The sequence below is a fragment of the Haliotis rubra genome, unplaced genomic scaffold (genome assembly GCF_003918875.1).
Source record: "Haliotis rubra isolate DU_JTF1 unplaced genomic scaffold, ASM391887v1 Scf24, whole genome shotgun sequence".
NCBI classification, from domain to species: Eukaryota; Metazoa; Mollusca; class Gastropoda; order Lepetellida; family Haliotidae; genus Haliotis; species Haliotis rubra.
Genome location: NW_025766447.1, coordinates 1916348 through 1941434, shown reverse-complemented (window position 1 = coordinate 1941434; position 25087 = coordinate 1916348). Strand labels below are relative to the sequence as shown.

General features: G+C 41.1%; 1 protein-coding gene across 1 annotated transcript in view; it reads left to right on the top strand.

The window, feature by feature from the left end:
• Positions 1-25087, top strand: part of LOC124278666 (histone-lysine N-methyltransferase 2C-like) — an 88383-nt gene that overhangs the window by 965 nt on the left and 62331 nt on the right. The window contains 19 exon segments of the mRNA XM_046714438.1: positions 7054-7558; positions 7761-7823; positions 8135-8346; positions 8818-8899; positions 9148-9363; positions 14729-14883; positions 15240-15346; positions 15573-15677; positions 15834-15891; positions 19124-19301; positions 19769-19883; positions 20644-20834; positions 21477-21585; positions 22177-22249; positions 23557-23687; positions 23892-24017; positions 24310-24332; positions 24334-24421; positions 24871-24975. Of these exon segments, the coding sequence (XP_046570394.1) occupies positions 7054-7558; positions 7761-7823; positions 8135-8346; positions 8818-8899; positions 9148-9363; positions 14729-14883; positions 15240-15346; positions 15573-15677; positions 15834-15891; positions 19124-19301; positions 19769-19883; positions 20644-20834; positions 21477-21585; positions 22177-22249; positions 23557-23687; positions 23892-24017; positions 24310-24332; positions 24334-24421; positions 24871-24975 (2642 nt within the window).

Below are 25087 nucleotides of genomic sequence, written 5' to 3'. Positions count from 1 at the left end.
ATATAATTTCTTAAGATCCTTCGGTGAAATAAGTAAGTTTCAACTTTACATAATTGTTATTTGATGTTCCACCTTCAATATTCTGGAGTACATCAAAGTATGAAGTAAGTGTAAGCATTATGCACTTCTATGTATGTTGCATGCAATTTAAATAAATAGTCAGTGTTAAAAATTTGTTAGTAAAAGGCAATCAGTATACCGGTAGATAATTTTGAATGGCAATTCATGTTTTCCATGCTCATTCATTTAAAGTAATCATAACTTTTGTAGTAATACTGTTGAGACAGAGAATTTCTTTTTTCTTTGAACAAATGAAGTATGGATGAAAGTCTTTGTGGTATCTTACTATGACTATGAGGCATTATGGTTAATTAAATGTTGAGTATTTTGAAATACACATTGTCAGATGTTTTCAAATAAAAGTAACTTTTCATCATGGTCAGTAATGTGAACTGTTTCTAGTAGTGTGGAATCTACTGTACATGTCTTTTTGTCATGGTACTTCAGGTGATGCATTTTGGTATATTGCATTTTGCAATTTATATTGTCGGATTATAACATTAACCAGTGCACTTTCATGTTGTCAGTAGCTGATTGTAGCTGTGCAGTATGCACCTAACATTTTCTGCTGATGCTTTAGATTAACACAAACTTACCATATACTCATATAGTAGTTATTTTGTAAACAGAATGTAAACAAATGTTTTGAAATATATCTGATGTATGTCTATGCATTTTTTGTTTTCAATTACAGTTAGTATTTATGCATATATTTTATTTTGACCGTGTTGAATGTAGTTTCCTTGAAAATTATGTGTTTTTATCATATGTGTAGTCCTAAATTTCATTTTATTTGATTTTGTTTCATGGTACAATTTTTTGTGACAAGGGTAAGACATGATCATGATTCTGCTTGTCTTAAAACTAGTAATAAAATGTTAGGGCAAGCAGTAAAACTTGTTGTCCAAAATGAATTGTGGACAACTTGTACTAAACTATAGGTGTCTAGGGCAATATATACAATAAATAGATGTTTGATTATATGTAAACATGTAACTTATTGATGATGATAAGCTATCCTTTAGAACTGTTCTGCATTCATGGCCAACAATGGGAGACAACTCTCAAGTTAGATTATATTTTTCATATAATTTTATCACAATTGTAAAGAGATGATAGGTATTGATAGTAACTGAAATTCATTAGGGAAAAAAATCTGTTCTTTAAATTGATGGAGATGTTGATGTAAAATGAAGCTTGCAAAAATATTTATACATCACTTTTGATATTTTTGTAGAGATAATGTTTCAATGGACTTTTCAGGGTATTACATCTATTCAGTCACTAGTATAAAACTGAGTATTTGTAAAACATTTAGCCTAGCTCATATCAGATAGGTTGAGGTATCAACATACTGAAAAGATATCACTCAGCCTCAAGATATCTAGACATACACCATGTGATGCATAGATGTTTATTACGGCTGCAACGAATTTACTTTGAGGCAAATACAATATTTTTATGAATATATAGTACCGAATACAAATAATTATTCATGAATACTTTTATCGTTAATATCAAGGAATTAGATTAACCCATGTCATGTAATTGCTTGAGTTGAAACATTTACATGATATGTTTTGTAAAATAAAAAAGGCATACATGGTGAACAATGCTGCATCAGTGCCATGAGGGGCCCACTTCAAAATAGCACAAGTTACCCTACAGCATGGCATGCATATCTTCCATTTTGCATTCCATTCACTTAGATAAACAAGAAACCAGTTTGTAAAGTACAAACAGTAAAACCTAGGAAGTAAAACACTCTTTCAGGGATTGGGAAAGGCATGGGCCATTTTGCACATTAGAATAAAAAATGGCCCATTAACATTTTGAAGTTTACTATTGATACAAGGACAGTGGCCCATTCTAAATTCAGAAAATGGCTAATAATCCTGAAAATGGCTCATTGTCAAAGTTCTCTATCTCAATCCCTGCTCTTTTATACATATTTGTAAATATTCGATACTAGTGACCATGAATATGAATTGAATTCATGAAGTGATACGGTTCGATTCACTGTATATTTGAGTGAATCGTAACAGGAAAAATGTTTATGAGTCATTGTTCACATCGTCATTGTCATCACTAATTGAATTGTTAACTATTTATGTTAACCTAATCAAAGAAATTTCTGTGTAATAATTTTTAATAATTTCAGCCCATAGAAGTAAGTTAGGACCAAAAGTAATCTTTTCAAGACATTTAGAAAGTTTGTGCTCATATTTGATTATGGTGAAGTGATGTAATTGCTTGGTTTCAACATGCTTGAAAACAGTATATATACAGAAATGGCGCTATTGTACAATAAAGAAGTTGATCATGCATAAAGACTTGCCATTTCTAGTTAAACATGTTTGGCGAGATGAGACAGCTATTAGCCATTATGACAGTGGCTTTCTGGTTTCGTTTTTCAAATGGTTCACAATTATAAACCTAATGCAGCTTATCTGCACAGGTAGCTGTTACTATAAGCTGGTATTCTGCCAATAAAATCAAATAAAATTGAAGAAACCAGAATGGCAAGTGAGTAGCTATGCAGCACTTGCAAAACTAGGGGTCTGTACCTAAAAAATATTTTGTACTGTTCAGCGTTGTGGCCAGGACCTTTATTCCTATGTTTTATGGCAGTCCAACTATGTAAATATTAGCTTGGCATATTCACAGTGAGTAGTGAAGCAGAGTTACAACAGAACTTGGAGCCTGTACCAAAGAAGTGGTCTTTCTATACAATTTCTGTGCTATGTATTCCTTTGTAATATGGCGGTCCAACACTATAGGTGTTAGTGAGTGAGTTTAGTTTTACGCCGCACTCAGCAATATTCCAGCTATATGGTGGCGGTCTGTAAATAATCGAGTCTGGACCAGACAATCACATGTGTCAACCAAGTCAGCGAGTCTGACCACCCGCTCCCGTTAGTCACCTCTTACGACAAGCATAGTCGCCTTTTGTGGCAAGCATGGGTTGCTGAAGACCTATTCTACCCCAGATCTTCATGGGTCATAGGTGTTAGTAATACTAGGTTGGGATATTATTGATGACCCATCAAAGTTATTGAAACAAGGTATATTTTGATAGTAGATATAGTTCACATCACAACATGAATCAATATGTCTGTATTGAGGAATAAGTTGGTTCTAGAACTTAACTGTTAAAGCACAACTGGTAAATGTCAATGAAACATAAGCATGATTTAATCTATATGATGTAGTTCATTTTTAGGACACATGTAAGGACACTGTACATCACACCACACCACAGGAAAAGCAGATAATACACTTTCATATAGGGTTCCTGCATCAGATCTTAACAAACATGGCTAGGTATAATGTGTATGCTGTGGTTTTGGAGATAAGGGTAGCCTGATAAATATGGTTGGAAATTTGTATCATTAAGTACCACTCCATTCTCTTCCCACAGAGGTTACTCCTGTCATATCTTCCTACGAAACCTCTGTTCTAATACGGCCCTTTCATGGTGTGAGCGTTCAAGACTCGTGATTGGAGACAATCAGATTTAGTTGTGCAATCAACGTTGTTTCAAGCGATGGCGCAAAGGTATAATTTCCGTATGCTGTAAACTTCTTGACGGAGATAAGTTGACAACGGACAAGATAAATATAAACGTTGGAAATTTTTATCAGATGAGGGATATTTGTGGCCCCACATTTACCACTCTAGATAAGAGCTGACATTGAAAAGGAGATAAGTGTTAATGTACTGATTCAGTGTGTCAAAGATATAGTGTATCAGTACACAAAATATAAATCTAGATAGAGCTGACATTGAAAATAATGAAACTATGGATGGATCAAGCGTATGAGAATAATGAAACTATCAAACGTTGAGATATCAATAATTAACACAAAGTTCGAACAGGCTGGAAAGGTCCTTGAAATTGGCAGTCTGGCCTTGGTAGTGTCTTAACTATGCTCAGCAGCAAAACAAAAGTCAGTACGAATTCAAAACTAGATAGGAACTGTAATCAAATCATTACAGAAATGGACATAATAAGTGGATCAAAAACATTGTTTGTGTACAATATCTTGAACACATCAATGAATAACTCAGCACAATGTCAAGACATTACGTGAACATTTGCAGTCCATACAGACCCTTGACTTCAGTATCTAGTGTGACCACCACTAGCGGCAATAACTGCAGCACAGCGTCGATGCATGGAGTGCACCAATCGATTGATGAAGGTCATTGGCACCTTGAAGCACACTCTGAGAAAGGCCTGGCGCAATAAATCGGCTGTGTTCGGCCTTGGTATGACATTATTCAGTCTCCTCTGAATTTCATCCCGAAGATGTTCAATTGGGTTTAAATCAGGACTAAGGGCTGGCCACTGCATAATTTTGACACCTTTTTGCTGTAGGAAGTCCTGTGTAGCTCTGGCAGTATGGGCCCGGGCGTTATGCTGGAAAATGTTGTTCCGGTGGCGTGCGAAATGTGGTATGACGTGGGGTCTGAGAGCTTGGTCGATGTAGTGCACCGCTGTGATGCCACCTCCTCTCCCTGGACCAAGGTTCTGGAACACCACAGGACCCACTCTCTAGTTCAGGCCTATTCCACCCCATACTATGATGCTTGCACCCCTCCATGAGTCTCCTTCCATAACACATTGGTCTGAGTAACGCTGGCCACGTCGTCGCCATATTCTTGTTCTGCCATCTGCAGTTGATACGCAGTACCGACTCTCATCTGTGAACAGAACAGTTCTCCATTGCCTGTATCGCCAGTTTTGGTGTTGTAGGGCAAACTGTAGACGTTCACGCCGATGACGAGGGGTGAGGATAGGTCCACAGTAAGGTCTACGGCAATGGAGGTTCTCGCTGTTAAGACGTCGGCGTACTGTATCAGTACTGATTGGTGTTCCGTGTGTTCCCACTGTCTGGCGTGCTGTTTCAGATGCCTGCATGAAGGGATTCTGTACATGCTGTCGCACAACATGGCGGTCTTGTCGGCTTGTGGTCACCCTTGGTCTGCCAGTACGGGGGCGATCATTTGTGGTGTTGGCCCAGAAACGTGCTGCAGCCTGTAGATGGTCCGAACGTTGACCTGGAAGTGATTGGCAACAGCTTGTGCAGTGTGGCCAGCTTCAAGTCTTCCTAGCGCCTGGTTCTTCTGAGCTGTCGTGAGTCGCGGCATCCTGCTGACGTTGTAATGTGAATGTTTCAACCAGGTTGGGGGTGCATTTTATAGGGCTGGTCCTTGTGTTCTCCATGTTTTTCATGCAACTCATGCTGCACGTGCTGTGCAGCATGAGTTGCATGAAAAACATGGAGAACACCGTACCATCTCGGAGATCAGGTTGCGTTTTTGAGACCATTTCCTGGGTTCAATTCTGAGTTTGGGAAGGAATGTCTTTGCTCAGGTAAAGTTGGAGATGTTGTCAAAATATACAATCAAAACATTAAATGAGTTTACAGTTATCCGTTTCTGCGAAGGAAAATTCCAAAATGACGTTTCTTTTGCTGCTTAGTATATGTCAGTCTATTTCAAAGAGACTTCATTTGGGCAGTTTGACCTTGAAAGACCTTTCATTAATATATCTTGAATAGGCCATTGTTAACCCTGCTGCTCGTTAATTATTTCAATATTGTGTCTTCTGAAATAGAATGGGTAATGCTTGATGGCATGCAAAAGATAAGTCAGTAGATCAATTGATAATGCTGTAGCACTGGATTGTTGACCTAAATATTTTAGATGTGACATCTGTCATTGATGTAAAGAAATAAAAGTTATAGTGGATTATGATTTTATAAACTGACATTTCAACCACTGTCACTACTTGACTCGTTGAGTATGGATGATATTGTATGTATTAGTGAATAGTTACAGCCCTTAAAGGGATAGTAAACTAGTAAATGTTATGCTCATGCATCATGATACTATTGCGATTATTGTGTAGATTTGCACTATTGCAAAATAAAGCTGTGTTATAACACTTATAATGACCCCAATAATCTAAAGTAATCTAAAAAATGTACAATTGTTCAAGTGTTTGATTTCATCATCTAATTATATAGTTTTTTCTCAATAAGGCAAAGAAGGAGGAAGTTAAACTAGAAAACATAGTAAAATATTTGCTCTTTTTAATAACTCAACGCTAAGTCTAAGACTTGTCCCAGAAATAGTCCTAGTGATGTTATATTTTTGTGTCGATATGAACAAGGCACTTATTTCTTAGTTTCCATTAAATGCCTTTCATACAATTAGGGGGTGGGGGTAGGGGGTAGCTGTTGGGTAGCCAAGTGGTTAAAGTGTTGGCTTGTCACGTGGAAGACTTCGGGTTCGATTCCCCACATAGGCACAATGTGTGAAGCCCATTTGTAGTGTCCACTGTTGTGATATTGCCGGAATATTGCTAAAAGCGTTGTAAAACTAAACTCACTCACTTTTACTGTGAGGTTTTATTTTGATTGACCTTCAGATAAATGATATTCAATTGCTGTAATAAACATTGTTTACTGTAACATATTTGGGGAATTATGTTTACCTGTGGTTATCACTATGCCACATGCTGCTCCCAGAATGCACCTTTGATTATATGATCTGCTACAGCGGTCACATAATGAGACAGGGATTGATTATACAGCCTTTATTGATAGTAGAGAAAAATGCTGTTTTTCATTATCTGTTATTTTTAAGTTTTGGTCTATTTATTGTATTGATCCATCCTTCAGAATTGCCACAGTTAGAATTAAGCAACCAGTAGAATTTAGATCTAAGATTGTCACCACTATGGAAATAGCTGGAAAATACTAAAATCAGTAATAGTTAAGAATTGATTGATGTAATTTGACTGATTATGAACTTGACAAGTATTTGATGTCGAACCCAAAGTAGTTCCATCAATCAAGCAAGGTTTCTGTTGGATGATGAAGCTAGGAATTATTGATTTTGTTTATTTAATGGTTTCTAGTTAGTATATTTAGAGGGAGAGGTTACCATGTCAAACTTATTTTGAAATTTTAATTTTCTCAGGTAGCCCAGGAAATCTGCAAGGGGATGATGGTTTAACTGGGGTAGAACCACCCCTTGACACTGCTGAAGATGTGAACCAAGAGCAGATAACTGGCCAAGGGGATGTAACTCTATTCCCTGGACAGTCCCAACTTAGTGAATCTCATACCCTGGGGCAAGAAACAGAACTTTATGAAACCAATCCATCATATTTTGGTGAGTCTTTGGCATCATCATGCACAGATGGTTCTCCGACTGACCTCTTTGAAGAATCTCAACACGCTACAGCTTCATCACCTTTGGAAAGTAAAAGTGCTAATGAGTCGTCTCCACCACCATCCATTTACTCACGTCAATTAGACTCCAGTTCACCTGTACAGAACTTACCTGCAGTAGATCCTAGTGCTATTTTGTCTCCTGAACACGCTGGACGAGGTTATCCCCCCTTTCCAGTTCTACAACCAGTTAAAAGAGGCCCTGGTCGGCCGAGAAAAGATGGTCAATCACCAATACCCAGAAAACGAAGGTTTGTGAATCTGATAATTGCGTATATAGTCCTACAGTCGAGACAATCCAGTGTTTGTTCACATGTAATTGCTCAATTTAGTTCCAGAAACTATTGGATAATAACTTGTAATGATATCCTTCAGTGCCATAGACCCTTCACATTTTGAGCTGTGATCATGTTTTTGTTGACTGTGAGGTAATGTTAGTATTTTCTATGCTAGTGGTCGTGGAAGAGTCTTTGGAGCGGGAAGAGGATCCCGGTCATTTTCTGCTGAAAGAGCTTCGTGAGTACCACCAAAAAATTGTATTCCTCTGATTCTGAATTGTCAGCTTGTCCCTAAAACATCACAAACCAGTAACATATGCTCTTTTTGTCCCTCATATTTTATCTCAGTTTGTCTTCATTTTGATACTGGACAACTCGAAGCGATTGAATCGCCCAGTTAACATCTGGATGGAAATGGATGAAATTGTTGGAGACCACTTGAAACAACGTTCACTCATTTCTCAATAATATGATTGAAGGAAATCCCTCAAATTATCTCTGTCTTCCGTCTTGTCTCCACTAATTCAACTGTTCATTATGTTCGCCCAGCCGTGCTAGAGGAACTGGTCGCCGTGGTCGACCTTCCTCTGTTCACAGCCTGAGCTATCGTCGGGCTCTCCAGTCTCAAGCTTCACAGCTTCAGTACTCTCCTGAGAGGATTGGAAGACCTTCTTCAACTTTAATAAGAAATCTGTCATCTCATCGAATGGATACGTTAGAAACTGGAGATGAACCACGACCAGTCGGCTCCTCAGTGCCAGGTGAGTCAAGTCATCTGTGATTGTGTCTGATGTCTGATTGCATGTCTTTCCATAAAGAATTTTGTTTTTGATTCTTATCAATTTTTATTTAAATGACCTTAAAGTGAAAAATTTAATCACCAACAAAATATTTTGATTACGATAACACAACAATGTATTAAATGTCAATTGACAAAGTTGTGTGCAATTGAGAGGATCCTCCGCATTATTAGACTTCTTCATTTTTTGGATGTATACATTATTACTTGACAACAGAATGTTGTATTTGCTGTATTTTCTGTGAAGATTTGGATGAAGTATTGACCTTAGTTCTTTGTTCTTTAAATACAGCATTTCAGTGCAGGTGCAAGGTGAGGAATTTCTTGATGGATACCAGCGCCTGCGCTGTAACTCTGCATGTGTAAACTAGAAATGTTGAAATCTCGAAGTAAGATAAAGGCATTGAGTGCAATTCATGCTTTATCCTTCCAGGTGGTGTTGAGGCGAGGTTGTCCGAAGGTGCCAGTACCAGTGCTGCCACAGCAGTAGCAGCAATCGAGCCTGTCGAGCAAGGGTAAGTGTCTGATGATCTCACCTTCAGTTCTCTCTGGGAAGTGGGATTGAACTTATAATGCCCAATTGAAACAAATATGCACAACAAATAAGTGTTGAATTCATTGGTGTAATCAATTTAGTATTTCCCATATGCCTCCATTCTTTCTGGAAATTGGGATGGAAAATATCAACCAACAAATGAGTGTTGAATGCTTCTAATCAGTGTAGAATTTCACGTGATTTTTATCGATCAACATTGTTTTGTAGCCCTGTGCATCTATGTGCGTTCTGTGGATGTGGAGAGAAAAGTTTACTGGGACAGGGAGAACTTCACAGATATGAGCCAACACCAGGTTTTAACCCTTTTAAGAGAGTGCTACCAAAATTAAGACGAGGGGGTCCAGAATATGATGAGAAGGGACGAGAGAAAAGTCCACGTCACCTGACTTGGAGACGGCGGCGAGGTCCTCCCAGGGAAGGAAGGTTTGTACATTATTTATCTTGTAGTCGGACTAGTTGATATGAAAACGGGATGCATGGAGAATTCTTTGCATAAGTCTTTGTTGTGATTAAGATTAAGAATAAAATCAGTTGGTTTTGTTTAAACACTAATGATAGTAATAGATTTTGGTGGATCCCATGATAAATAACTAATTTTTAAACTTATCCTATCTCACGGTATGCACCTCTCTTCTTCTTCTACGACCATGTGTGGAAACGTGCTGTAGGCTAAGTTGAATCAAACTTCCTGGCCTCTGCCCCACCTGACCTGTGCCCCCACTCCGATAACAATACCTATCAATTATCTCAGTAAGCGTGCAGATCGCTCAGATGATCACGTGACTCTCTGTGCCTGTCATCCTCTTTCTTGTCGCAATGTCGTGTGGACGTGTGCTGATTTCTAGTGAAGATTTTGATTGTGTTCAAGATGGGTAGATCATCGCAGTAATTCTACTAAGGGCAAACATTGTGACAAGTGCAACAGTAACTTTCCTGCTGTGGACCCACATAAGTTGTGTGTGGATTGTTTGGGATGTTGCGATTGGTCGCACCGGTGCACTTACTGTGCTCCACTTGATGATGATGCATTTTCGGAATATCGCTGGGTGGCTTCTCGATGTTTGTCTGACAGAGATCGCCGTAAACCTTCGGAGGGTCCTTCCTCTGCTAAACGATCGAGAGCTGAACGTCGTACCAAGACACCTGCTCGCCTGTCTAAGTCCCCGTCGCCAAATGAAGAATTTCTATGAGAGGCTTCCGATTCCTTTTTGAGTGAGGATCTCCGGCGATTATTTTGTTCGCAAGTATCCACTCCTATTGTGATTCCAGATTGTTCGCTGCCTTGAGTTGTAGTTTTGACTACTTCATCTGGCCAATCCTGTCCGTCTACCCTGGTGCTGAGAAAACCTTGGTGATCCTACACCGAATGTTTCCAGTGCCGCCCTTGGTTTGATGCCCAGCATTCACTCTCACGGGTGGATATGTTCGGTTCGGCGCTTTCCAGCATGGTGATTGGCTCTACGCTTTCTACCCATGCGCCGCTTGTCTCCAGTTCGGCGCTTTGTCCCAGTTCGGCGCTTTCATACCCTCCTGTGATACCTACTAGTATGATGTTGAGCTCCAGTGCAGGCGCTTTCTACCTCTGCCTCGTATGCCGTCCCGCCTGTTTACGGAGCACTGTCGACTTCCAGTACACCGTTTACCTCTGATGTGACAAATACCTTGAATGCGCTGCTTGCTCCCGGTTTAGCGCTCACTGTCAGAGCTAGTATGTTAGTATGATCTTTGCTCCCGATTCGTCGCTTGCTCCCGATTCGGCGCTTACTTTCAGAGTGCCGCTTCCCCAACAGGCCTATATTAGGGCTGCGATGGTGTTGTTACAGGAGCAGTTCCAAACCATCTTGGATCAGCTGGCCCATTTTTTCTCCTACCTCACGGCAGTTCGGCGAAGGGGCCCGCTTCACTTATCTTCTTGGGAGGATAGATTCCAGACAGATCTGTTCCGTCAACCTTGGTCATTAGATCACTCTTTAACGGGGTTATAAGGGATATAGCCGCTAAGGTTGGGCAGGATGCTCATTTGCAAGTCTCGGTGGAGCTGTTGAAGTTTCAGCGATTGTAAGTAGAAGATGCATTGCGTCAACGGCGGCCAGCTACCTACATGCCGTCCAGATCTTTGTTTGGGATCTTGGACTTCCTTTCGAGGAAGAGGTTCGAACATAGGACGTTCCAACCGTCAGCGCGATCGTTCACTGCTTCTCAACCAGCTTCCGGTTCCGAGCAGTCCTCCAATCAGAGGACCCAGAAGCAGTGACTTGATGATATCAGAGCACAATTGGATCCTTCCGCCTCCAATCTGCCTATCACGACTTCCCCAGTGGGCGGAAGACTTGGCACTTATGCCCTTAATTGGACCATCTTGGACGACCCTTACGTTATATCCTCTCTGTCCAAGGGATTTCAACTTCCGGTCATCGGCAACCCTCCTCTCACATTGTTTCCGGAGCACAGGACATAACCCGTTCGTCAACTGACTGTGCTACGATCCACCATAACTACGCTTCTTCAGAAACTTGCGATCGAATCCCTAGGGTCGACTGCGACCGACCGGGGTTCTACTCTCCAATATTTCTGGTCTCGAAGAAGGATTCCAAGAAGTTGAGACTCATCTACAACATGACGGTCCTCAACGAGATGTTCCTACAACCACTGCCTCATTTCCATATGGTGTCGGTGGCTTTACTCAAGACTATCATCAAACCAGAGGATTACATGGTCAGCCTAGACCTTCAGGATACGTACCTTCACATCCCGATCTTCCCTGGACCATCGCAAGTTTCGTTTCGTCTTCGAGGGCACCCACTATCAGTGGCGGGTGCTGCCGTTTGGAATTTCTTCGGTTCCGTGGTGACGAAGCCCAGCTTCCTTCATCGTAAGGGGATACTGTTCGAGACTTACATCGACGATTGTATCCAGGCTCAGACCGATCGTGCACTCAATCAATCAATCTTTATTCATACTGAAGGCCACAGGCCCATAGTATACAAGAACATAGTACACAATATCATAGAAAAGAATAACCGTCATATGGAGTTCACGATGCAGCTACTTCGCCAGTTAGGTTGGCTGGTCAACATGGAGGAGTCGGAGCTGGTCCCTTCACGCCACCTGCAGTTCATCGGGGCGGTGTTCGACACAGAGCTCAACAGACTGTTTGTGCCGAGGGACCGTTTCTACAAGATCCGGCAATTAATTCCCCTTTAATTCAACCCAGGACTTTTCGTCATTGGCAGGAGCTCCTGGGTCTCTTGACGTCGGCTCAGGCGTTGACCCTCAGGGGTCAGCTTCAACTTCGACCGTTGCGGTTATTCCTGGCTCCACACATCAGGGTGGGCAACCTGCTTTCCCTGATCAAGTTACCTCCGGCGCTCCATCCCCATCTTGAGGCCGCTCGTCCCGGACTGCACCACCTGTACGTGGACGCATCTCTACATGAGTGGGTGCTCACCTTCTCGATCAGTAAGTGCAGGGCGGTGGTCCCTCACAGGTCGCGCTTACCACATCAACGTTCTAGAGCTCAGGGCAGTCATTCTTTCCATCACTCACTGGCAAGAGATTCTACGATCCACCTCTCTCTTGTTCCGGTCGGACAATGCAGCGGTAGTGTGGCACATCAACCGGATGGGATTGACATCTGGGGTCGCCTCAACTCTTCCAGCTGGTGGACAATCTAGACATCTCCGTTCGAGCCAATCATATTCCAGGAGTGAAGAACGTGATTGCGGATTCTCTGTCCCGGCCACTTCGCCCCTCCCCGTGGAAACTACATCCACATGTGTTCCAGACCGTCTGCTGTCCATTGACAACTCCGACAGTGGATCTGTTCGCCACTCGTTTCAACCACCAGTTACCTCTGTTCGTGTCTCTGATTCCGGACCCTCTGGCCTGGGGTCTCGACGCTCTAGCCATTCCTTGGGATTACCTAAACGCGCACGCGTTTCCACCAGTGGCCATACTTCCACGCATACTACTGAAACGACGCACGACTCAGCGGATGACACTGCTTTTGGTCGCGATCGTCGATCTACAAGAAACTGGCCGATCCAGATTCTGTACCACTTTCCGAACGCCTCAATCTTCTGGTGCACCCGCACTCCGATCAGCTGCATTGGTCTCCGCTCACACTTCATCTTCACGTTTGGTGCATCTCCATAAGTCGCTAACTGCAAGCAAGCGTGTTGCTACTGCCATCACTACAGCGCATCGCTCATCTACTAGGTCACTCTGTGATGACAAGTGGAAGAACTTTGAGGGGTACTGCAGGGCCAGAGGTATAGCTTCTCCCACTACTGTTTCGCCGCAGTTGGTGGCAGAGTACCTCCATCATCTTTGTACCTCCAAGAAGCTTAAGGGTTATACATTGTCTACTTACCTGGCTGCTCTTAACACTGTTATTGCGCCAGCCACAGGTGTGAAGGTGTCGACTGTTCCTGAGCTCCAGCCTCTCCTCAGATCTTATAGACTTGCTGACCAATTCCGGAAGTTCCGACCACCATCTTTGGACCTTTCCATTGTGCTCAATCATCTTACGTCAGCGACTTATGAACCCTTGGAGGGAAAAGACTTTGAGCAGATCACGTTTAAGACCTTCTTCCCCCTGGCTTTGGCCACTGCTGGCCGCATTTCCGAGTTACACGCCATGATGTCTCCTGTGGGTTTGAAAGGTCAAGACATGCTAAAGTTTTTCTTGGTTTGCGGTTGGATTTTCGCCAAGAACCAACTACCAGGACAGCTGGACCGCAAAATTGTATATTTATATACTTATCCTATCTCACGCGATATGGATACCCACCCGACCTGCCCCACATCACAGATTACCGGAGGCTCCAAGACAAAAATAACAGGCACAGAGCGTCACATGATCATCTGAGCGATCTGCACGCTTTCTGAGATGATTGACAGGTATTGTTATCGGAGTGGGGTCAGAGGTTAGGTGGGCAGAGGCCAGGAAGTTTGATTCAACTTAAACTACAGCACGTTTCCACACATGGTCGTAGAAGAAGAAGAGAGGTGCATACCGTGAGATAGTATAAGTACATAAATTAGTAGTAAAATTTCCAAGATTAGAACCATAGTTTTGTTGGTTTGTTGTGTTACATTTATTCAATGTTTTGCTGTTCCTCTTCATTACTGCTTGTATATTATAAGGGACACCTTTCCCAAGTATCATGGGATTGTAACGTGTATCAGACAGCTGAGTTGGAATAGTACTGGGTGTGTGACTGACAGGAAAGATATTGAGCTCAGAATAAGTCCCTGTCAATTTGTTCTTGTCATGATTTATTGGTCACTCAGTAACAGGGTTGATTGCGTGTCATCGAACACTGAAGTTGTGGTAGGTTGTTCACAATATCAATCACTTGTTTGATTACTTACAATCTGCTGACCCGTGAAGGTCCGTGTTAGAATATTGATCTTCAGTAACCCATGCTTGTTGTAAGAGGCGACTGACAGGATCAGGTGGTCAGACCGCTGACTTCATTGACAAGTCATCGGTTCCCACTTGCGCAGATTGATGCTCATGCTGTTGATCACTGGATTGTCTGGTCCAGACTCGATTTTTTTACAGACTGCCGCCATATAGCTGGAATATTGCTGAGTGTGGCGTAAAACTAACCTCACTCACTACAATCTGCTGTCTTACAGCTGGAATATTGCTTAGTGCAGCTTAAAGATGTCCTGATATTTTTGTGCGTCATCTATAGATTGTTGTTGAAACTTTCCTTGATCTTGTATATTGTTTGTATATAACAAGCACATTTGTGAATGAGTGCTGTGCAAATTTTAGCCCTACTGACGCCATGTGTCTTCACAGAGAGAGGAGCCGCTCTCCGCGGCAGTCGTCGCTGGACGAGGATGGTGTGATTAGTCAGACTTGTGATGAGCTCAGTCAGGTGGGACATTCCGAGGATGTGGAAGTGAGCCACGTATTTGAACCATCAGGTGAGGAACATTACTTCTAATCGTTACTGTAACAATAAATCCAACTTAGACTTGGAACAAGAATATCTGAATTATCTCACTTAAACAGGCTCCAAACTTAATCTTGACAGATTTGTAATGTTTATGCACTGCATTGCACAAACATTCTCATAAATGTAATCTATACAGATATACATAATGAAGTTAGATAAATACTGGTATACTAGTAGTGTGGACAGCCACACCAAGGGAGGTAACCTTACCTTACAGTAGATATATTTGCCCGACTACCCGTTAATGAAACTTGTCTGGTATTAAAGTGTTCTGTATATGACCTTGTGTTTGTTTGTTAGTGATGTGAGTGCTTGTTGCTTCAGGTCATGTGTGGGCTCATCACTGTTGTGCTGCTTGGGCTGAGGGTGTCTCGCAGTCAGAAGATCAGCTGCAGTTTGTTGACAGGGCTGTGTTCTCTGGACTGTCTCAGGTGACTGTTGCACTCTTCTTGTAATGATTCAACCTCTATTCTGTTACAAGATGTAAAGTTTGCAGTCATTACAAGACTCCAGTTGTAGTTTTGGTTATGCTTGTAATGTCAATGCAGGAGACTGATCTAATTTTGTTGAAATATGGTTAACAAACTAGATAAGAATGTTTGTTTTATTACACATATTGATCATAGTTAATTTCAATGTTTTACCCTCTTTCAACAGAAATGTGCTTACTGTAGAAGATATGGTGCAACCATAAGCTGTCGAAGCCCAAGATGCCAGAAAAGATTTCACTTCCCATGTGCATCTGCCGGGGGATGTTTTCAGGTACATCAGCTGTTTGTGGAGTTCAGATTTGTTTTTAAAGGTTTGATGTCTATCTATGAATTAGATAGTTCCTACAAACTAGATTCTTCATGAATAATATTTGATAGAGGATGTAAGTCATTGTATTTTGAATGTTTTTTGTTTTGTTTTCCTCAGGAAATGAAGACACGGTCTTTGCTTTGTACTGAACATCTTGACCAAGCTGAAACTTTGGGTAAGTTGTGCTTTATATGTTTTGTAGAACAGTCATTAAGTCAACACAACCAGACCAGTGAGATATGCAATAAATCTTTCTATAGGCTGCTTGTCTGGGCCAAAAGGGTTTTGTCCACTTTAGACAGTGGTCTGAATGAAACTTGTCTGGTATTAAAGTGTTCTGTATATGACCTTGTGTTTGTTTGTTAGTGATGTGAGTGCTTGTTGCTTCAGGTCATGTGTGGGCTCATCACTGTTGTGCTGCTTGGGCTGAGGGTGTCTCGCAGTCAGAAGATCAGCTGCAGTTTGTTGACAGGGCTGTGTTCTCTGGACTGTCTCAGGTGATTGTTGCACTCTTCTTGTAATGATTCAACCTGTATTCTGTTACAAGATGTAAAGTTTGCAGTCATTACAAGACTCCAGTTGTACTTTTGGTAATGCTTATAAGTACCCCAAGGAGGAATATATAAAAAAGAATGATCTAATTTTGATGAAATATGGTTAACAAACTAGATAAGAATGTTTGTTTTATTACACATATTGATCATAGTTAATTGCAATGTTTTACCCTCTTTCAACAGAAATGTGCTTACTGTAGAAGATATGGTGCAACCATAAGCTGTCGAAGCCCAAGATGCCAGAAAAGATTTCACTTCCCATGTGCATCTGCTGGGGGATGTTTTCAGGTACATCAGCTGTTTGTGGAGTTCAGATTTGTTTTTAAAGGTTTGATGTCTGTCTGTGAATTAGATAGTTCCTACAAACTAGATTCTTCATGAATAATATTTGATAGAGGATGTAAGTCATTGTATTTTGAATGTTTTTTGTTTTGTTTTCCTTAGGAAATGAAGACACGGTCTTTGCTTTGTACTGAACATCTTGACCAAGCTGAAACTTTGGGTAAGTAGTGCTTTATATGTTTTGTAGAACAGTCATTAAGTCAACACAACCAGACCAGTGAGATATGCAATAAATCTTTCTATAGGCTGCTTGTCTGGGCCAAAAGGGTTTTGTCCACTTTAGACAGTGGTCTGGATTAGTGAGGTTTTAGCTTGACTTGTGTCCCTTGCTGTCTGATATTAAAGTATGATCAAAGATAATATTAACCTTCCCATGTCAACGATATTTACAGATTATTTGAAAGAGGTATCCTTTAAAACTTGGCAAAACCTTTTCTAAAACTCACACCTTCTTTTGTTCCGGAAGAGTTTCATATCATACTGGCTGAAGAGCATTAGAGATAATGGGTCGCACATTTTCCAGGGGTCTTCATTGAAGCACAGGCAAACTGTAGCGCAAATAGGGCTGCGCAACAGAGAGAAAAATGACCAGTCTATATATTTTTCCTTTGCCTGACTCATGATCTTTTGCTTATCTCCTTCTTCTATGCGAATGTTAGTGGAACACGTGAATCCCTTGTAGTTCCCTAAAGCGGACGTAAAAGGTCACTCACCCACGAGTTACCTCCCTTTTCTCGTGTAAACAGTCATGTGACCAGCCATACTTGTCACTCTCTCCTTCATCGGCCAAGCGGATGGTTGGGCGAGCACTGGAGTCCTGTATACGGCATTATATCCTTTACATTTAGATCCTTTTATCCAAATTACGCTGTGTATGGTTTCGGTTATAACTAGCTTGCATTATATGTAAAAAAAAATGAAGAAATTATTTGTGTTTTGTGACTTATTTCATCGTTATGTAGTTGTTTACATTTGATGAAATCTTCCAGTGTTTTCAGGTTCCGGCTATCAGTGGCTGATCCTCACCCCCAATGCCCGTCATGCATTAATCCATGTTCTAACACCTTGCATTGTAGAAATTGCATTGATTTATCAAATTTGCAATTTAATCAATATTTGTCTTACATCTGTAGACGTGCAACTGCAATATTTGTCGAACCAAAGCGAGGGAAGTATGCTGCATAGAAAGACTGGTCATTTTCTCTCTGTTGCGCAACCCTATTTGTGCCACAGTTTGCTTGTGATTGAAGGTAGTCACTAGTTCAGCTTGATGATTAATATCGTTAGAGATCTCAATTAGTCATTCTACCATGGCTACATGAAATGCTCGAATTTGATTGGTCAATCAATAAAATCAGACAGTATCAATTTTGGATTGAAAATGCGTCTGATTTCACGGCGCTTCACTGCGCATGTATACAACACTGCCGCACTACTTCATCTTGACCACCAGCATAGCTAATATCAGCACAACAGACGTGATGTAAATGCTTACAAAACATTTATTAAAATTTGAAAAATACAATTATATGATTTTTCCTGCACAATTATTAGCGAAACTCACTATCATATTACCTTCTATTATAAAAATATTCAAACTCAATTACAATACACAGCCCCAAACATAAACAAACAATATCTTACTTATAAATCAGTAAGCCTTGTAAAAATACATCCCTATCTATACAAAATTTATGCAGCAAAACCTGGTAATGGTATATTTGATTCCGTTTAGAATTGGAAATTCACAAGATAATGGTCAGGCGAAACACCAAATTTATGCCACTCATACTCCATCATGTCCTGTTGCATCGTTAAAAAAACATGTCAAAACTTGAACAACCAGAAATCTGCTCTCTGCTAGCTTCCCCGCAAGGCTGTCACTGTTGGAAATTTATGTTCGTACACTTTGAAAAAAGCTTGGCCATAATCCAGTCCCAAGTGATGAAAACAATGTTCCAAGGAATCAAAAGTTAGTGACATGTACACAAAGCAGCACTGTCACTCTTTCGTTGCATGTGGGGGTGGAGGCACGTACGTGATATGTGAAATCATGATCGACACTCGCCGGTCATAAAAATCAACAGTCTTTGATGAGTTACAGGTCGTAGGTCGATCAGAAAAGGATCTATTCTTCGATTCTGCAGGGTTCAGATTCGACAGTCAAGTATTTTCCACTGTCACTTCAAATTTCAACCTTTCTCAAAATGTAAACACTGGCTCGTCCGCCATTTCGCACTGTTGCTGTCAACAACTACTTCCAAGAAAATAAGTAGGTCAGACGATTCAATTATAGTGTAGCCAGTTGGGTAGAGTACGCGTTCGGCTTCAAATGAAATTTAGAGGCTATCAATTCGGTCTAACATTCATCTAATTTCCAAACACAGTACGCTTATCTCCTAAATCTGCTTTGAACAGATTGCTCTTGAACTGAATTATTTAAATGGTCTGTAGGAGGATGTTAATCAGAGAGTATATGTTACTTGTAACATATCCTTGTTGCTGTTTCAGGGGGAACAGAGTCGTTGTGTGTTCAGTGTGGCACTACAGGCAATGTTGCTGAGCAACTCTTCTGCACAACCTGTGGTCACCATTACCATGGCAACTGTCTTTGTCCACCAGTGGAGGTGAAGCCGACAGTGCGGGCCGGCTGGCAGTGCCCCAACTGTAAGATATGCCAGACATGCAGGTAATGCCACCTCTCTATCCAGTTGGGTTCTGGGTTAGAATAGACCGCAAGGAGCCTGTGAGGGTTGTGAGAGCCCAGATGGTTTAGCTGGTCAAGGCTGGGGGACTTCCTGCTTGTATTTCCTTGTATGTTTGTCACAATATGATCCATGGATTGACTGACCAATACTTAACCATTTGCAGACCCCATCATAAAGATGGAAAATTGCTTATTGGTAAGCACTAAAAATCTGTTTGATTAAACTTTCATATCTCAAATCTAAATAAACTCAATAAATCTGTATAACTCTACTATTTAGCTTTGAAACAGCTGAAAGTAAAGTTGTGAACAGGCTGTCATTGGTAATGGTAGGACTGGAAGACAAGGGATATTGGGGTTGCATTACTTATCATTAATTCACTGCAAGAACCAAATTGAAAAGATGAGTCAAGGATGTTGATATATAGCGTATACTTGTGGTGTTCCAGACATCCCGGAGACGACTGCAAGATGCTGGTGTGTGATCTCTGTGATAAAGGCTACCACACATTCTGTCTCAAACCTGCCATGACCACCATTCCCAAAAATGGTTGGAAGTGCAAGGTATGTGACATTTTGACACTTTGAGAGCTTTGCTGAAAGTTGGGAACCTTTTTCCCTGTGTGATTAAAAACTGTGCATTTTAGTCCTAGGCCAAATGCTAGAAAAGGCGCTATCTTTTAGGATCTCTCAATAGCAGTAAAAGAGTTTTTCACTAATTAGTATGACACCTCTTACCCTCCAGTCTTGTTATGGAACTAGCCAGAGAATGTAGCAGGGTACTTAAAACAAACAAGGTGTAAACATAGACCAACTACATGAGTATTAACCACATGATCTAATGGACGGTGACAAGCACTGGTGTTCAAGATATGCAGTGTGGGTGATAAGGACAGATGTATCATATTACCTGATTTTGATGCTATCTCTACATTTGGCCAAGGGAGTAATTTGGTGATAACAAGTTATGAGAGAGTCATGTAGGGAGGATGAGACACACTACGGAAAACACACAGCTTTAGCTGTGTCCTATGCATTATACATTGTTTATGTTGTTGAAAGTATTCCAGTTCCTGGTGTTTAAACTTAATGTGGGAGGGAAGCCTGAAGTGATGCAGGCCTCAGACATTTAAACTTGCCAGCACGGGTATGGTGCTGACAAGCTGAGAAAAATAATCCGAGCGAACTGGGATTTACAGCTGCTATCAGTGGCGTCTGTCCATCTGGTCTGCTGTGAAGATTTGGGGATCATATGACTCCTGTCATTCTGTTTCTTCTGTTTGTTTCTGATGTAACATTTGTAATGACTTATCTACTTTTCCAGAACTGTCGGATATGTACAGACTGTGGAGCAAGAACCCCTGGAAATGGTCCGAGCTCGCGGTGGCATCTCAACTACTCAGTGTGCGACAGTTGCTACCAGCAGAGGAACAAGGGCCTATGCTGTCCTCTCTGTGGCAAGGCCTATCGGCATTTTGATAATAAACAAATGGTGCAGTGCAATTCCTGTAAAAAGTGAGTGAATATGGAAATATATTGTGTTGGTGGTACATATTTTCCTCATATTTTAGGCCACATGGTATGTGTGTAGGAAAATTTAGTCCTGATATATTTTAGAACCTTGACGTTTGTTAAATATTAAAGATTGTATTTGGGTCCTATGGAATATTAGTCCTCAGATGGCTGAAATTGTGTATGGCATTTGTCAAGTGTTTTTCTTTCATATACCAACCCATTGTACTCTAAAGCGGCCTCCAGACGGCAAACTAAAGTTTGACAACACATGTTAAAATTTTAAAAGTTGTCAAACTCACGTCAAACACATGTCAAACTTTTCGAGTCATTTGAGCGCCATTTCTCTATCAGTGCAGTCACGTGACAATTTTGTTGACTGCGATTGGTTGTTTCTGAACAACACGAGTTTGACAACACCGAAAGTTTGATGGAAAAGTTTGTGAGATTAGAGTCCGATCCTATTTCTCAACAACAGTTTGACAACTCTGAAATTGGTGTTGGTGGCGAGTTGTTTGAATGTTCACACTCTCAAACTCAAGCTTGACAACATGTGTTGTCAAACTTTAGTTTGCCGTGTGAAGGCCGCTTAACATTTATCAAATATGTTTTCTGCCGATTCTATAATGATGTGTGATGTTCCAGATACGTCCATAGCGACTGTGATCCATCAATAGACAGTGCTCTGTTGGCCAAGTTGAAGGACACGGGGCAGACAGACTACATCTGTACAGTATGCAGAGCTCAAGATGATGTGAGTGTCCTTACTGTCATAAACACTCAGAGTGACGCAGGATGGAGAATGTGTGTCAGTGTTGTTCATGGTACAGACGGCACAAATGGTGTCATGTGCCTATCTGTGCAGAGTTATGGCCCTTTGTTCCCCTGATCATTTATTTTTGTGTCCATATGTTTAATGTGATCTGTAGTCTGCCAGCACCATGAGTTTCACAGAAATGTCTCCAACCTGTATCACACTGTTATTTGTCTCCACATTATGTCTACATGCTTGATAGTGGCCCTTAATATAAATGAAAAATGCCAATGAGATACGAAATTTAAAATCACTCACTAGACTTCTGATCAGTGGTTGGCTTTCCAGCTCAAAGAAGTAAGTGTGACTTCCTGTGCATTCCTTTTAAGGCTAATGTAGTTTCCTATGAATTTCTCCATTTACCTTGTGTTACTGAATTTCAATTTGTCTGTAGTTGAGTGATGCAAACCAGGATTATTATCAGAGATACTTTTTTGTCAGATGGGTTGTTTTTGTGATAAACCTCTTTTTCTTTTTGTAAATTTTCATGCATGTTCCTGATAATGATTTACAACATTTGTTTGTCTTCAGACTGATATTGACTCCTTTCCCCTCCAACCACCATTACCAACTGAAGAGTCTCTCGAGGGCTTCCCTTCCAGAGGTGATTATTGAAATAGATTCATTTCATAAAGCACCAGTGTAGCTGTATGTACTGTTGTTGCAGACACACTGACGGTACTTACAGATAGACTGACGGTACTTACAGATAGACTGACAGTACTTACAGACAGACTGACAGTACTTACAGACACACAGACAGTTCATTCAGTCAATGGCCATTCTCCCATAGTACCTTAACACAGCAAGATATTACTTACTTTTGCAGTCTAAGCTTATGGAAATTTCTTATCCTTGTCGTAAGTTGATCCTGTATATGATCATTGGGTAGTTACGGTCATAGAGTGACATCCATTCTCTCCATCCCCATGAAGATCCGGGTTAGAATTGATCTCCAGTAACCCATGCTTGTTGTAAAAGGCAACTAACGGGATCGGGTGGTCAGGCTCGCTGACTTGGTTGACACATGTCATCGTATCCCAATTGCGTAGATCGATGCTCATGCTGTTGATCACTGGATTGTCTGGTCCAGACTCGATTATTTACAGAGTGCCGCGATATATCTGGAATATTGCTGTGTGTGGCGGAAAACAACAAACCTACAACAACAATCTGTCCATCTCCTCAGTTGTCTCGTGGATAGATAGACTGTCTGGAGAGTAGAAGGTCAGTGCTTCCAACCCTGGCGTATCATATACCTACAGAAAATGACCTGACACATTAAATGGACATAACAAAGACTGTCAGCTTAGAGTCTGTGCACTATCTAAGTGAGGTAGCCATATTAAACTGGGGTTTGCACTATAAAACAAAAAAGTTGGGACTAGTACAGGCAGCCACACACACATGTGCATGCACATCTTTATCTGATAACAATAATCTTGAACACATGTTAACCCCTTTATCATCACATCTAGGCTCTGCATTGCCACCAACTGCCTCCGTGGTGTAGTTGTTAGACCGTCCGCCTGGAGAGCGGAAGGTCGCAAGTTCGATCCCCGGCTGCGTCATACCAAAAGACGTTAAAATATGGTACTTGTTGGTCCCTGCCTGGCGCTCGGCATTCATGGGTACAACAAGGACTGGTCGGCTTGGAGTCAGTATAATGTATCTGAGTGGGGTATTCATGCTTAACTGCGGCATGGTATCTCAGTGGGCTAGCACTATGAAACCAGTTTAAGTCTGGGCTAGTACAAGCAGCCGCACATACACATACACACGCATGCACGTCGTCATATGAGCGAAATATTCTCAAGCACGACGTTAAACACAATTTCACCTCACCTCGCCTGCATTGCCACTACACATGATGTTGGACGTTGATTCACATGGTGGACCCTTCTATTGTAGACACTGATTATGGCGTGAAGGATGACCCCTATATAAATGAAGCGTCTCTGACTGCAGCTAGCTCACAAGAATCTCTGTATTATGAAGACTCCAGTTCCAGCATGGATGTGGATATGGGAATTCCGGACAAGGTATCCTACCATAACATATGAGCATTTTCAATTACTGATATGTACTAGTGTAAAAATCTACAAGAAAAATGGTATATTACTCATGATTGTATTTCTTCAATAAACTTTACTTTATGATTATTGCTTGCTTAACTTACACATGCAGTCTGTTACTCAGTTAGATCTAGCTGACATATGTTTTCATGTATATGTTATTGTTTCCAGCAAATGCCTCCATTGACGACGTCCTCAGGCCTAGCATCTTACATGGCAGCTAAAGCTGAGATGCTGGAGAGTCATCGGGGCAAACTTCCAGTGGGCAGGAAGAAAATAGGAGCCGGAAGACCCAGAGTGAGTGTCCCTCCACACTGGAGACATGCTTCCTGCCTTACATGTATATTTGGTTGATGAAGATGGTTTGAAAAATAGTACAGAGCAACTTACCTAACTACTATTTTAGTTTTATTTGTGGTGTATGCAAAATATTTCCAGTATAATACTGTCATGCTGGCTTTCTTCCTCCCAAACAAATTGTTGGAGATACAATAAGGGATAAGACCTTTGTTTATGATAAAATATGAGTAATGGTAAAGCATATCGAATTGTATTTTAGGAAAGTCAGTATTGTTTATCTTGTTGACAGACTCGTCCGCTAGTTCCCGGAGAAAAGTAGACGACGACCTCTTGGTATTGGAGAGAAGAGACGAGGACCTAAAGTCAAAGTAAAACCTGGTCAGCTAGGAACACTTGGACAGGTAAATATTTGAGGCTTGGTTTGCCAAACTTGCACGTCCCTGGCATAAACTGGCATATCCCTATTAATGGTTTGGCACCTATCTTATGTTTGTGCACATATCTTGATGCTTGGGCACTCATATTAATGTTTATCTGCCCCTCTTGATTGCAAACATTGAGATTCAGAATAGATCAAAGAACAAAGGAAAAAAAAGCAATCTTCAGCTTTGGCAAGCAAAAAGTTTATTTCCACTACTTTGAAGTAACAGTTCATTTAACTTTAAAGGAATTAGTTTAATAACATGGCTTATGGAGATAATTTCTTTAGAATGATTGTAATTGTTGAACGCTCATTCTTGTTATCCACACCGTGAAATGATCGATATATATTGATTGAAACAGGGTACAGTCATCATAACCCTTCTGTTTTTACTGTGAGCTGATATCCAGCATCATGTATGTTTGACAGGTGGCGAGTCGTGTTGAAACTGATTCCTCGAAGGACGATAGTGGCGATGACCACCCAGCTACGATTGTCCTCACCTCCTCCAAAGACAGCTTTGTGCTAGAACAAGTGAGTGATGCTTGTGTGGGTCACTTGGTGCCTCATTTAGTACATTTATACATCCCAAAATGTAGTTAATCTTCTACCCTGAGATGTTATGAAGGCATTCTATGACTGAGAA